General features: G+C 44.7%; 1 protein-coding gene across 2 annotated transcripts in view; it reads right to left on the bottom strand.

Moving 5' to 3' along the window:
• CDH13 (cadherin 13) overlaps window positions 1-16,169 on the bottom strand; it is a 502,431-nt gene that overhangs the window by 389,439 nt on the left and 96,823 nt on the right. Inside the window, exon 2 of one of the 2 annotated variants that reach the window (XM_044427973.1) lies at window positions 4,864-4,975. In XM_044427973.1, coding sequence (XP_044283908.1) covers window positions 4,864-4,975 — 112 coding nt within the window. Of the gene's footprint in view, window positions 1-4,863; window positions 5,053-16,169 lie in introns of both variants that reach the window. The other variant, XM_044427974.1, reaches the window with a different exon arrangement.

Here is a 16,169-nt window from a genome sequence, read left to right as displayed (position 1 = left end):
TATAGTTGCAGCATTTCTGCACTGAGCAAGGGAGTGGACTAGATGGCCTCCAAAGAACATCCCACAGTCAGAATTCTACAGAATATGCAGTTGCTACAAAGCACAGTCTCAAGTGCTCAAATAGCAAGACGATGACTGCAAAAGCACATGGCAGCAAAGAAGCCTTTTCCAATATATCTTGAGCCGTGAAATGCTCAGATGAAATCCTGCTGATTTCCTGAGAGATGGATGGAGATGGAGAGAGGCGTTTTGCCAATCGTTTTAGACACTCATCAAAAGATAAAGAGGCCATTCATGAAAGAGGAAGGCAGCCCTGAGAAATTAGAAGCACATGTAGCCATGTGTCCACAGTTGCTACACGAATTTGTTAGTTGTGCCCTGTTTTTCCTTGTCCTGTGGAAACCTCTTGGGATGCCAGACATAATTTAGGGATATTCAAGGGGTGGGGTGAGTAAAAGCAGGAAAAGAATGCTTCAAAGCTAGGATATTATGGATCACGTCAACTCCTAGCAGGTTTCTTCCTCCTTCAGTGGCAATTGCCAAGGGAAAGATTTCCCAAATCCATGCACCCACCCCAAATGCCAGTCACTGAAATAGGAAGGGTTGCATTGCAATTAGAGAGTTGGATTTAATGTGGAAATAGGCCAAGGTTTCCATTCTCTCCTGAGAGCTAATGGGTTTAGTTAGAGGAAAACATAATTTGGTTGGACATTAGGAGCAGACCTGTGGTGGAAAATGCAGTTGAACGTTTGCTAGGACTTCTTATGAGACAGAATAGAAGGGAAAGATAGACAGATCCAACCATCCCTCTTTAATAGTGATATTCCTGCCTTACTGATCCCAAACCTTCAATTGACTTTCTTTTACTTCTCAGCGGGAGGCATTGCAAAAGTTTGCTGATGGTGTGAAACCACTTTTTATTGTTTAGACCTGCGTGCAGATAGTTGTTTTCTTAAACAAGAAGATGTGAATGCCTCTTCACATTGGCCTCGTTCTTCCTCTTGTAAGTTTCCAAGGGTAATGAACAAAACGGCATTTACAGCTATCTAGAAACCACGTAAAAAACAACCATAACCCCTAGACTTAATTACTGGAGGAAACCATAGAAATGGGTTTTGTGGCATGTTCCTACTTAAATTAAAAAGATCTGGAGAAGGGGCAGGGAGGGACTCTGAGACAAAAATAGAATTGTTTCTTTCACTCTTCAGCCTAGAATTAAAAGTACTTGGTTTATTGAATGCTACAAAAGCAATCATCATTGGACTTGCTTTGCATATTTTCTCTATTAATTTGCATACTCCACACATGCAGATATAACTGCTAAATTACATTGTTCTTGAGTAATGGGGATAATAAAAATGCTTACCATAGTCAAAAGGACAATAAAAAGTACTGATGAGTCTGCTGAAAAGTCTCCACTTCAGGGGCACTTCTGTGCTGAACTGACTTTGGATTGCATTATGGAGCTTCCCAGGAATGTCAAGAGGAAGCATGGCCAGGCACCTGGTCAAGGCAGAACCCTGGCTTCACCATGGCGAATTGCCTCTTGCCATGGCCCAGACAATGGTGGATGGAGGAGCTGCATGGAAGCCATGGCTTGCATGCTCACAAATTCTGTGCCATCCAAGCAAGTAAAGGGTAGCCATGATGGAGGAGGAGGAGGAGCAGCAGCAGCAGCAGCAGCAGCTGGTGACGAAGACCCTGAGATAGTGACCTCACCTAGGGAGGGCAACATTGAGGATGTCTTTTGCATGAGTCCAGGACCATTCAAAGACCTGCTGTGGCCCCTGCTGCTAGACTGATCCACCAGCTCCAAAGTTGTATAGGGCATGCATATGTCCTTCTGCTAAGCACCCCAGATATTAACCATTTTGGTGCACTGAACATATAAACAGCTCATTGCCTGGAATCCAGTTTGGTTGGGGACAGGAACAGACAAGATCTGGGGTTCTGAAATCATGATCTGCTTCCTCACAGAGCTTTTCTTCCTCCTCAAAACAGGTGAGCCCTCTGCTGAAGGGAGCAGATGCTGGGATCAGGAAGACTTGCTAGCCACTTGGTTGGACTATAAGTGCTCCTATGAAAAATAATGGGCCATCACAATCTCAGATAGACCTATGCACATCACAGCCATCTCGTAAGGGTGGTGAGCATGGACTGAAAGCACCCTTGGAAGGTGCAATACTTGCCTACCACAACAAGCCTTTGCTTCATCTATGTTTGCCCCCAAGGAGAAGATTCTGGAAGTGTTTGCAAGCAGGAAAGCGGTAGGTGCAAACATGACTCACTTCTTGAGTTCTAGACCCTTCTCCAGTGCTACTTTTCTCTTGGAAAAACTACCTGCTCAATCCTATGAAAGCTTACTCTGAAGTAAGCATGCATCATTCATCAGCCCCAGGCCCTAGGCATGGAGTGTGATCTGAAAAGTCCTTGGTACATAACTGGCAACCCACTCTTTGAAAAGCCTTCAGATTGTTCTCTTTTTCTCTGAGCCTCAGTCTTCTGTCAGCAAAAGGGCAAACTTTGTTGGACAATTAATGTGATCAAGCCGAAGAACGGGAGGAAAAAATGTTACATGTGGTTTTCTGAACATTAGCCAGGTCTATGTTTCAGTGATTCATACTTATGGGAGTGGAAATACCAGAGTGATTCACAAGCCTACAGATCCTGGCACAAATAGAGAGCATGGGGAGCACCATGGACTGGAATCATGCGCCTGATATTGAATGTGAATGGAGGCTTCAATCCACTGTCATTAGGACCTACCAACTTAAATGATCTAGAACTGGGGTGCACGAAATCCATCCTCATTTATATCTCAAGCCAATCTTGGTCCCTGCGATTAATGTCACCTCCTTGTTTCTTAGCCTGCTTAAAGTCCACAAGCAGTGGCCTTTCCTCCTTTCTTCTTCCACTAACTATTAATAATTGAGACTTAATTATTGTGTCAGTTTCACACCAACAAGATTTTCTGGGTAACCCCAGATCACTGAAACAGCCTGTCCTTTTGATGTTGCCAAATGGACAGAAAAGTAGAAAGTCCAACCTCCTTTGCTCTCCAAAGCACCAATGCTGGATGGCAGAAATAACCACCTAGTGAGAAAGCAACATGGGAGGTAAAGTCCCCCTCCATTGTTCCTCCCACTCCTTGTCAGAGGCCTTCACACCTCCATAGGATGGCATATTTAATAACTTCTCTCTTCCCCACATCTTCTTGGGATACACATTTCCTTCCTGCCCTGAGAACTACTCTAGGCAGTGCTGGGGAAACACACGGTTGTGTTTGCCTCCTCAAAAGCATGCCATTAATCTTTCACTGACCAAAACTTATTCTGAGAATATCACACAGCTAAATTCTAGGGATGTTGGATATGCAGTATTCAGAGGTCATGTGCATCCTCTCAACACAACCAATCCCCAGGAATTTCAGACTGGAACACATTCTTTTGGAAAGGTGGGACACAGTGAGGAAAACAAGCCCCATTAAACAGAGGCAGAAGGACGCCTGTACTCAATGCCTGGAGATACCAAAGATTCACCAAGGAATCAGGTCACCAAAACCAAGGACACAGGTGCAAAGCATCACTGATTAGAAATCAGAGCTCAGTAGCATGGTAAGGAAGAGTTTATGGAAGCAGAGAATGCTGAACTCACACATGTTCAAGGGAATAATATTAGGAAGTAATTTTTTCCTGTTATATAAAGTTCTTGTTGATTAAATGAGCTAAGAAGATTGGAGAGATGCATATTCTACTATGCATGATACTGCAGGCTAGGGGATTTGTATTCTCTTCTTCCAGATCCAAAGAGGACTTATATGAAAAATGGGCAGAAAAAACCGTCAGAACAGTAATTGCTCATCCCCTAGCAACTGCTCACAGCTGTAGAAACTTGCTTCATGTACCTGGAGAACAGTGAGCAAGTATGAAGTTTTATAACAAAGATGAATCAAAACTCAGGCTTCATCCAAGGCACACCCCCAAATCTTCTGCATCACAAGCCCAGGGGCGTCTCTGGTTTCCCCAGGACGGGTACTGCTGTCATCCTACCTTGTCAACGACCTTCTCCTTCCACTCTGAGACACTCTGAGAGGACTGGTCTCTAGCCAAGCCTTGAGGTTACATAACCATTTTATCTACAGCCAATACGTCCATTTTAAAACACTGTGAATATTATTGTCCTTTCCCGGTCTCCAAACTACCTGGATCAAACAACTCAAGTGCTGAACGTACCATTGACACTGCATGGTCCGTTTGTCCTCTGTTTGCCAAGCTCACAGGGCATGTTGCTTCAGCGCCAACATGTTAATTCAACACCTGTCTGCTGGAAATGGGATTTGGCCATTCGAATACCCCCCTCCCTGCCACCACATGCCATGAAGACCACTGCAGACAGACGCACTGAAGAGGGAAAATGCCTTCTGAACTGAGGTCTTGGGCCAGATTCCAATGTCGATGGCCAACACAGGGGCAAACTGAAGGACACACAATCGCCTGCTAGTCAAGGCCCTCCATCATGGCCGCTCACTAACGGATTGCACATGTTGAATTACAGAGGAGAAAGAACACTGGATTATTCCCAGAGTCCATGTAAATATTGAAGTGAGCCATTGATGGACACTCAGTACCAAAGGAGAGCAATACAAATAGACAGCCTCAATGCACAGAAAAGCTCAACATCTGCATGAATATTGGCTTAGGAAGCAGCATTGATAAAACGAAGCAATAGTCTGTCGAAACCAGAGAGAGGTGCTTCCTATAAAAGAAGGGCAGTGAATCCCGGCTCTGTTCCAAATTGTGATAGGAACACCCAGACTAGTTAATACAATGTATAAAAATGGCATATGAAAATAAGATTTCTTACAATTCAGAACTGGCTGGTCCGCTGTGAATGCAGGTGGGTGTTCGATATGAAAAACCTTTTGTTGGAATCCAGGGATGCATTCTAAATCTTCTGCGAATGCAAGCAGCAGAACCTGAGAAAACAGAGAGAGAGGACTTTTCATATCTGCTTGTTCATTGCTCGTACCACCTTGTGCAAATGATAGCAGGGCTGGATTCAACCTCCAGGAGATTAAAAATGGTCCCTCACATCACACCTTCTCTTTTACATTTTCTTGTTATTGCCTTGGGGCATAAAATCACATTTCGTAGAAACAGACGGGGAGAGAGAGAGGGAGGGAGGAAGGGAGGGAGGGCAAAGATTCCCATAGAACCAAATCTAATGCAGTAACAAAGAACATTAAGCAGTATTGTAGGATGTTTCTCTTTGCTGGCAAGATACAGTCACAGGAAATTGTTCTGCTTGTTGCCCACAAATTGAGTGTCCCTGGCTCCCAGAGCATGGCAACTCAATTCCTGGGAAGTGTTCTCTGAGAAGACCTGTCCAAAAGTTTAATACAGGTAGGCATATGCAGATGGGGGAGAAAGTCTTTCAGAAGGGTCTGTGCCTGGCCTGCAACTGGTGGACATCCTTCAATGAAGGTCCAAAATAGCCATTAGATGGGACATCTTTAGCCAGCACCAACAATTGAATCTTAAGCTCAGTTTTTTCCTCCCCTGCCTACTGGCATCACTTGACGAAAGTCCGTAAGAGCAGAGTAGGAGATATGACTTTGCTGTAGAACCTACGTATGTACGTGTGTGTGTGTGGATTGTCCTAAGGTTTATGATCTGGCATCTCTTAGTAGGTCTGGAAAGACACCTGTTTGAATCCCTGGGAAGATGCTGCCAGTCAGTGGATAGAGTTGCAGGGCACAGTAAACCTTTGGCAGCTCATAAGCCACACAGTAAACCCTTGGCTAATTAGCATGAGGCACTCAATGTGCCCAACAAATGATTGGGCACCACAGAAGATCCAAGACGATTGCTCCTAACTCTCAGCCCTCAATCCTCCTACAGGCCTCCCGTAGAATCAACTCCAAATGTGGGCCTCAGTGTTGCATTACACACGGCCAGGAGAGACTGGCCAGGAGAAGTTCTAGATTTCAAGAAGCCTCTGACAGCACAGCCTGTGAGCAAGGATACTGAGAGTTGGAGTCCAACACACCTGAAGAATCACAGGATCATAAAATAGTAGAGTGGAAAGGGGACAAGAAGGTCATCAGGTCCAACCCCCTGCTGTTGCAGGATACCAAGTTACACCATCCCACTCGGACGGCTTCTTTTTAAATGCCCCTAGACTGTCTGACCGCTCCTGCTTTGGGGTAAGCAGTATCTATTCCTTCCGATACTACGTAGTAGCACATCCACCACGAGTGCCTATCCACATTTTCCCACATTCTTCTCAGTAGAGGGAGCAATTCTAGAGCAATTGACAACACCAGTCTACAGACCCTGGAAAGGCGCCCCAGGACCACACTAGAGGTAGGATACCCCCTCCAAGGGTCCATCTGAGATCAGACCTTGACAATCATTTCCAAATACTCCAGGCAGATTTTTTTTCCTGTTATTTCAGGCCTGCTGTCTGAGACCTTTAAATTCAAAAAAGGAAGCATTGAACCTGGAGCCACGCGTGTACAAACCAGGAGTTCTGCCACGGAGCTGCCGCTTGTTCCCTGCCAGGCGATATGACAGCAGCAAAACATTATGGGTTGCCCAGTGTGAGAAGTAGGACATGAGCCCCTCCCACTCCCCAAACCAGCAGTGTTCTTGCATAATGCATCATAGCAGGGATGCGGAATGTGGTGGAGTCGCGGTTCGACAGAAGACAGCAGAGAATGACTAATCCAGCCCTGGAAACAGCACGGCTGGCTATTGCAATCACTTTCATGGCTCAAACAGCAAGAGAGAGAGGGAAACACAGTTTGCAGGAGAAAAAAGATTGCTCTCTTTCTATTTCTCTCTCTCTCTCTCTCTCTCTCTCTCTCTCTCCCCCTTCAGTTTGCACTGCCAATTGCCCATTCCGTGCTATCATTCAAAAGAAGTTTACCTGGAGGAAGCCTGCAAATAGAGTGCCTGCTTCATGCTGGAGGTGAAACTCAAGGTGAAAGTTAAGTACTGCATGTGTCAGAGTTGAGCGGAAAGAACTGCCCTGCCTTGACTCTGCATGAGGCCCTGGCCAAGGGAAGGGGAGATCAGAGCAAAAGCAGATCTTGCTGGAAATGGCATGCGCATCGTTCCCCGTCACCCAAGACCTCTTTGGCCACCCCCAATCCCTGTGCTGTGCAGACCCTGCAAATTTGACCCCTATTGTGGTGTAGTAGTTAAGAGGACGGGGCTCAGGGGATCTGGGTTCTAGTCCTTGCTCAGCCATGGGGCCAACCACTCTGAGCCAGTCCCAGGCTCTCAGCCCAACCCACCTCACAGGAACGTCATTGTGGAGATAAGGCTGAGATCAGCTGGAGGAGAATGAGGCTTTGTGAGAGTGCTGAGTGCTCTGTGAGAAGGTGGGATTTCGATCCAAAGCAGGAATAAAAATAAACACCCGCTGTGCAAGTCTGGCTCAAGCTTAGCAAGAGGCATGTTTTTTCTTGAAATCATCATCAAGGAGGCTCTGGGAAAGCTCGGCAGAGGTGCGCCTGGATGATGCCAGACTCTCTGCACGATGGACTGAAGACCAGCCCCCTTGCACCTTACCTGGGTTATCATTTCAACAGGGGCAGTGCTGATCAAGGTTTAAGGAAGATGCAGGTACATCAGAAAGGTCCAGTGCAGGGCAACAACAACGATCCGGGGCTTGGAAGCGCTGCCCTGTGAGGAGAGGCTGAGAGAACTGGGCATGTTCAGCCTTGAGAAGAAAAGACTGGGGGGCAGGGGAGACATGATATCCCTCCACAAGTCCCTCAAAGGCTGCCACAAAGAGGAAGGCCAAGATCTCTTCTTGCTGGTGCCAGAATGTAGGACACGGAATAACTGATTCGAACTGCAACAACCCAGATTCAGGCTGGACACCAGGAAAAGCGTCCTCACTGTCGGAGCAATACGACAGTGGGACCAGCTGCCTGGAGAGGTGGGCAGCTCTCCCATACCAGAAACTGGACAGCCATCTGAGTGGGATGGTGTAACATGGTGTCCTGCAACAGCAGGGGTTGGACCTGCTGGCCTTCATGGTCCCTTCCAACTCTACTATTCTATGATTCTATGATCAGGGTGGACTTTTGCCCAGAGGCACTCATCCTGGAAGTAGTCAGTGCCCCTATTAGACCTTTCCCCCCCATTTAATTTTTGTTGGAGAGTCACAACAGCCTCCCCCATGTTCAGCATTGTGAAATCAATATCAGCCTCAGAGTATGAAGTGCCCCCCACCCATCCCCAGATGCTTCTACCTGGCATCTCACCAGTTCTCCCAAGCCTCACGGATTCTTGGCCCATCCGTGTCGCAACAACGGAGACAAGCTAGGTGGGAATGCAAAGCAGGGCACTTGCCAGGGAGTGCAGTGACAAGACGAGTTGGCAACACACAGGCATGGCAGATGGGCACACTCCTGGTCTTCGACAGCATGCAGCACGTTGTCCCCATTGTTCTGGCAATCAAGTAGAAGGCAAACAAGAGCCAGCGTGCAAGCAAACGCCAAGCAAGTTCATGCACCACAATGTCCTGCCACTGAATGCTAGGCACAGAGGAGAAGGTAATTGCAGCTGGGCAGAACTGGCCCATTCGCACCACCTGAAACTGAGCATGGACCTGGGCACAGTCTGCAACTGGAGGGTTAGCTCTGGACGAGAAAGCAAGAATTGCTCCACTGGATCACACCTGTGGTTCTCTAGTATCCTCTCCCCAGAATGGCCGACCATCTGCCCATGGAGGAAGCTCACCGTTTCCCATAGTTGTCATCATATGGTCTGTGATTGAAGTGCATGAAAACTTTTTTTTGGATCAGGATCTTACCCAGTTTGCACCTTCCAGGCTGAACATGGACTTAGACACAGGTCTAGTCTGTGCATTTCTACCTTGCAATCTGATTCATGGATCCAAAGAAAAAGTCTTCAACACTATGGATGCATTTCAAAGTGGATAAATCTCAAACATATGCACAAAAATGCACACAGAAATGCCTTAAGAGCTTCATGCCAAAAAGGGTGGGGTGGGGGTTACAAACTCTCCAGTTTCTAGTTCTGCACTCCAGCATGGGAACCACCTTTCTAGGGTGCAAGACAAGACAGATCATGGACCCCTGTCTTTGACACAGACACTTACATGCTAAGAAAATGTGTAGGGAGAAAATCCCCCACTGTGAGCATATTGGTACCTGAATAGCATGTACTCCTTGTGCAGTTTGTGACGAGAATGCGAGGACCACACACTTTCCAAGTGCAAAATTGTGCAAAGCGCAGAAAATGCCTTGGTGTGCAGGATGGGCATTGCATGGCAGAAATTCATGCAAATTGGACAATTTGTGCAATTAAAACACACACACACACACACAGTCAGGATGATTGATTTATTATGTATCTTAGAGATGGAAGTCCACAAGAAAAGAAACCTGGCCCAGCTTACTTCTAACCGTTGCACTGGAGCAGGCAGGAGCTCCTTCAAGCTCCAACAAGCTGGAATTTCTAGCATCCGCACATCTCTACACCACACAAGCATACGCTAGACTTGCAGCCTTCCCCAACCTGGTGGCCTTCAGAGGCATTTAGACCACAACTCCCAGAATTCCCATCCAGCCCTTGGGCTCTTGACTGGGAATTCTGGGTGTGGCAGTCCAAATGTGTCTGGAAGGCATGAGGCAGGGAAGGCAGTGCTAAAGCACCCATCGTGTTATGGCCAAAATTGCCTTTTAACTTTCTCGCCCTGTCATCACCCGCTGCGTGTTCCAACGCAGTCTTGAAATGGAAGTTGCACGGGCAAAGAGGAGTAAAGCAAGCACAAATAGTTAGCTAACCCTTTCACAATACCCGACTGGCTCATTGTGGGGATCAGAAAAATGAAACGGGAAGCTTCAGAAATGTGTCTACAAGTCATATGTTTAAGGTCTTCTCAGCAACTGAAAGCACCCTTTCTTTTCTGGGAAATAATTACAAGATGCTGTCCCGACCTTCCTGCAAAATGGAATCTTTCATGCTAACCATGCAATTTCCAGCTCATTATTCTTTCCTCGATGTTCAACAGAGTGTCATACTTGCCCTGACTTTTATTATCCATTTAAAGAGCGGGTCTCCTTATAAGGGCCCACACTCACACGTGATCCATACCATGGAAAATATATTTATGAAAACTAAATGGCTGTCTAGCCCACTAAAGGTCTTTGCTTTGAAATATGAAGGGTGAAAAAGACCGAACAAATCAAATGTGTGCAAACTTACCTTGAAAGGGGAAACCAAACCAAGCACGTGTTGCTTAATCTACAACAGGCTTTTAATTCATTCAACATGTGCGGTGGCAACATGTACATTAGTGTCACCCACCTGCAAACAGTTTATCAGTCAAAATCAGCTGTACCCTAAGTTGGATGGTTACATCCAAGATGAGCAGAGATAGTGGGAGAGGCCAACACACCTAGGCTATTTCTCCTGATCTGCTGGAATACGATACTAAAAGGAAAAGTGGATATATTCAGGCCGAGTCTTATCTGGGAAGGTCAGGTCAGGGTCAGAATGGCCTCTATGCAGAAATCGGGAAAAGTCTGAAAACTCTTTGGCTCTGAGTGCTGATCTGCAGGAAATACAATGCCACGGCAAAGCCATCTAAATTTTTATAAGGCTGTATTGCTACTGACCCTGTAATTAAGATTATTTATTTGAAACTTTTCTATACCATCCCCTCACAGATGCCCTCAGGACGGCTCACAAGACATTAACACAATACAATAAAAATAAGAGAAACAGTTGTACAGCATCCGATGTTAAAATAAAACCACTAAATAAAACAGGTTAACAATTAAAATACTGTGAGAATAAAAAGGTTTTCACCTGGCGCTGAATGGAAAGAAGCGGAGGCTCCAGGTGAACCTCTCTGGGGATCGTGTTCCACAGTTGGGCACCACTGCAGAGAAGGCCCTCCTCTGAGTAGTCACCCTCCTGATCTCTTTCAAGGATGGCTCCCAGAGGAGGGCCTCTGACTCAGATCTCAAGGGGTGCATAGAGGAAAGGCGCTCCTTCAGGTATCCCAGACCCAAGCCATTTAGGGCTTTCTATGGTCATCACCAGCATCTTAAATTTGGCCCATACTTCAATTGGTAGCCAGTGTAGGCGATAGAGGGCTGGCGTTATATGTGAGTCCCTGCCAGTCCCTGTTAGCATCCTGACAGCTCTGTTCTGAACCAACTGAAGTATCCAGACCATCTTCAAGGGCAGTCCCATGTAGAGCAAGATACAATAATCCAGTAACCTCCAGATTAGGTGGTCCCCAACCCCTCCCTCTACATTTTCCAGCTATTCGTGGTTTAGCACAAAGTACTCAAGGGGAGCGGATTTCGGTCTTGATCTGAAAGCACATGTTAGCTTGCCCAGCTCTGTTCCTGGTCAAGAACTGGTTTAGCACTATCGAAAGGGCTGCCTCCATGCATGGATTCTCCTTGGGAACAAGCTTCTGGGGGCTATCACAATACGCACTTGTACTGCAACATTTATCATTGCAGAAAACCTTGCTGGAAAGGAGCTAGCAACATAAAAGGATCAATAACCCAAATTTCCTTCTCCCTCTCTCACTGTGAGACTTTCCTAACAGCGGCTCCTGCACAGAAACATAAAATTAATTTCCAACTAGCTAGTCTCAATGTCATCAAAATAGATTGGGCAATTTCAGGTTTAGAAATCATTTTCTCAGCTTGTTCCACTGTAACTCTTCTCAATTATTTATCACCTTCAGGGGCATTAGATCATAAAGCCATAAGCTCCAGACTGCTAATTTCATTTTGAAGTTGCAAGCTTCCCAACACACATGGGTGGCAATTAGATTTCTACCCATAACTTAAGCATCGGTTCAAGCCTCAAAATTGTCTTAAGCAGCGCTGTGGCAGTGCACAAAGCCATCTGCCAGCGTGATATTTTGGGGGTCAGAATTAATGCAACACGAGCTCATCAAATTACCAGAAATCAAGGAAGGAACAAAAGGCGACCAACCACCAGAGAGGGACCATATAGAACGCAGAGTGAGAAAGAGAGAGGCAGAGAAAGTAAGTGGTGGAAGCCACCCATGGCTTTTCAAGGGGGTCGGACAGATCCGTGAAAGAGAAGGCACTCAGCCTTGCTGACCATGTGCTTCCTCCTGAGCAGAGGTGGAGTGCCTGCATACAGCAGCTGCTGAGGAGCCTTACACCCACCCTGGGGGCAACTGCCTCGCTGCAGCATGGTTTCTGTGTGTCCTTATGCTCTTATTATATTGAAGTATATTCTTTCTTGACCCCTTGCAGCATGTCCCCACTGAGAGCTGATAAGCTGAAACTTTCAGAGCCTTTCCCTGTATTTGGCTGTGATATATCAGGTACTTCTGGAAGACATCCTACTCAAGAGCAATCCTTTAGTCATGGTGGGATAAAAAATATGCCAAATTCAAGTATGGACTGATGGGTTCTGAGAAAGGAGTGGCTGACCAAGAATACGATCCTAGGGTTTTGGTCAACAGCTCAGTGAGAATGTCTACCCGATCCAAAGTTCCGTGAAAAAGGCCAACTACATGTTAGGCTGAAATTTAAAACGAGGCTGAAAATAAAGTTGAGAAGATCTTCGCCTCCCTGTGCAAATCTTGGCGTGCCCCTTACTGATGCTCAAAGTGTATTAAAATGTAAGGGCAGGGGAGAGAAGGAGCAAAATTATGGTGGAGGTGCCACTGTTAATCAAAACACATTTATTAGAATATTTGTAGACTCTCCTACACACTGCCAGTGGAACAATGCTGGCAGCTCTGTGGAAGAATATCTGCTTTGACATATACTGCTTCCAGTAGAGCTGGAAAAACTCCACCCGGAAGGAGTTGGAAGCTGCTGCAGGTGAGTGTTGACCATTCTGAGCTAAATGGCCTGACAAAGGTAACTTCCTGAGCTGCTATGAGTATCTGCGTGAACCAGTTGGATCACTACAACCGTGACTGGTGTGAATCAGAATTAGTCATTTCCTCAGTGTTGTGCTACCCAAATATTCCATTGCTGAACGTTCTAAAATGTCTGTATTCAAAATGACTGATTCATACACAGCATTTGAATTCTTTTTTTTTAAATTAAGGTTCCAGGATATGAATGCAGAAGCAAGATGGCAAGGACTTAGGTGTGATGTCCATTCCTACAGCCCATGAGATTGGCAGTGCTGGGAACAATTTATAGGTCACAGTTTCATCAAGCAACACGCACTGACTTTGGTGAACTTTTGTTGAATGATAAAGCATTAAAGATGCAATCATGGCAAGGTAAGAAAACAGCCAGGGACCATATTTTACAAGTCAACAATTTCTTTCATTATGGGAAGGCATGTGCTAAGGAGGGGAGGTTTGGCTGCTTGCTGGACATTTGCGCACAGAGCTGAATTATTTTCTGTGTTTCTTTTTCAGAAAAACCCAATCATTCTGCCATTGATCAAGAACATCTCTCCATAACCTCTGCAGCATTACCTTCATATCAGATTGCGAACTGAAGTCATTTTTGGAAGAAATGCTATTACAATTTGGCAGCAAGATCCTTCCAGGATGATAAATATCACTTTAAAGGGATTCACCTACCCTTTTACTGCATAACTCTGTCCTAAGTGTTAAAGTCACTCTTGGAACACTGAAAGGTGGGCTATGGTAATACAAATTACGGCAACTTTATTGGTTCATTTGAATTCTCAGCTCTCTCTTCTCTTAGAGGCACTGGTGTCAATTGGCTCCCATTAACTGAAATTGGAACATGACACTCTTTAGATGAACCATACAGCATGGGGAAAACTTTTGCAAGAAATGGGACTCATAAAAGAAATGATGTGTTTATTATAATCTTGTATTTTATCACACTGAGGATAGTCCCAGACAGGTGACAATTTATAAGGTCTATCTTGCCGGAGACATCCATGACTCCATAAAAACAAATGGTAAGAAACATCTCTGGCTCAACCACACTTTTGCTATAGGAGTCTGGTGTCCAGCCCACAAAAATGTCATCGGTCTTCAACTCAAGGAGCAGGAAAACAAATCTTTCGGACAATCGATTGCCTTCTTGGAGTTGGGGAAAGGCCTCTTTACCCTTTTGATAAATGTTTGAGAAAAGCACTTGCACTGCCGGCATGGATCTGCTGTCATGCTCATTCCATCCCAAGTTTGGTACCCATGAGACTGCCCAGTCAGATGGGGGTTCAATTTTGTACATGTGATGTGACCACACAGGTGTATTTCCTTGACAATCTTACAGCATTTAAATCCAGTGGCCCATATCAATGTCAGATTAGGTCTCTACATCCCAACAGGGTTGTGACTTGCTAATATAACCCTTCGAACAACAACCTTTTAAATAATTCCACTGAAGTCAAGATGCCACTGACTTTAGATCATGCAGAAGAATAGAATCTGCAGAAGAATAAAAATCATACCCAATAATTTTTGAAAATAGCTATGTTAGCTTAGGAGTTAATTTGTGCTCCATCACAAAATGATTAGATGGAAATTACTGGTATTACCTTTCTGGAAATATATTCATAATGAAGAGAATACTGTAGGCATCTATTACCATTAAAAACTTATTTGGAATGACAAAAATAGACTAAATTACTAATGGCCATCTGAAGTGTTTTAATTGTTTAATATTACCCTGCCTAACTGCAGAACAGAAAGAAATTATCTCTGTGTGTTCCATTTTCCACCTTTCTCTGTCTCTCACACATTTGCCCACCTGCACAATTTCTTTTCAGCTTTTATTGCAAAGGGGACATTAACTGTATGTGATCAATTTTTATATAATTTCATCCCTAAAGGGAACCAAGAGCTTCATTTCTAGAGCTTCATAGTACCAAAGCAGCAACGCTCAGATCTATGCCTTTCTCGCCGTTAGCCTCCTATTAAAGATTAAGCTACATTTACTGTCACAACAAGTGAATAGACCTTTAACATGACTTCATTTCTTGGCTGTTCTCAATGAAATGGAAAATCATGTTAAAGGCATATATAGATTGTGAGGAGATCCAAAAGTTGCTTTCTGAACTGTGAGAAGAGCAAGCAAAGTAACATGTGTGACTCATTGTAAGCAAGTGGAAAATAATCTGCTTCAGGCAAAAATCCCATCTTCAAGTATATATTGATGGGGTCTAATCCATAATTCAGACACGTTAGGGTTTTGGTGGACAATTTAATGGAAATGTGTCCTCTTTCAAGGGATGGTGGAGGAAAGAATGGTCCAGTTCTCCTTCAGTGTAAACTTGTGTCATTTCGAACTTTGCAACCAGCAAACTCAGTCACTCTTCAAAATGTAAATGGCTCCCTTCAAAAAACAGGAAAAGAGTTCTTACAACTGCAACAATGCAAGCTCAGCTAGAGCATATACAAAAGCTTGGCAACATAGCATCAACCCCCCAAAAAAGGACCAGCATGGCTAATTAGCAGTGTTGGGAAAGCAATCCAGGAAAAGACTTCCTTCAGACAATAGAAATCGTGCCCAAATGAGGAGAACAAAGAGCACACATTTGTACAAAAGAAATGAAAGATATATATGTGTGTATATAGATGGGGGGGGGGATCTTATTGCTATGCATTCAAGCCAACAGTTAATAAGTCTTTAAATACATCAGAAGTAGGAAACTGGCTTGGGAAGCATTTAGATAACAATGGTGTTTAAAGAGTATTAAGGGAAGATAAGGAGATTACGGAGAAGCTGAATGAATTCTTTTCATATGTCTTCACTGCAAAAGATGTAGCACAGATAGCAGTGCCTGAACTGATGTTTTCAGGAGAAGCGTCTGAGACAATTAGTGGTGGCAAAAGATGAAGTTCTCAATCTTGTTGACAAACCGAAGGCTAATCAATCACCAAGTACAGATGTTATCCATCCAAGTGTTTCTGAAGAGTTCAGACTTGAAGCCACTCATATTCTTCCACAAATATTTAGCATGCCTTTAAGATCATTTTCTGAACAAGAGGACCGGAGCATGGTCAGTGTGGAACGTTTCCTGGGCAGCCCAGACAAATGTCTCCGAGATGGCTTCATATATGGTTTGAGCAAATTGGTTGAAAACATCATTAAAGATAAAAATGAGTGACCATATAAAAAGACAAGCCCTTCTTATTGATCAGTAACTGGTTAATGAACAGAAAGCAGATAGCAGGAATAA

The sequence above is a fragment of the Varanus komodoensis genome, unplaced genomic scaffold (genome assembly GCF_004798865.1).
Source record: "Varanus komodoensis strain SLA01 unplaced genomic scaffold, ASM479886v1 scaffold19, whole genome shotgun sequence".
NCBI classification, from domain to species: domain Eukaryota; kingdom Metazoa; phylum Chordata; class Lepidosauria; order Squamata; family Varanidae; genus Varanus; species Varanus komodoensis.
The sequence above is the reverse complement of the archived record's forward strand: the minus strand, read 5'-3'. Positions and strand labels throughout refer to the sequence as shown.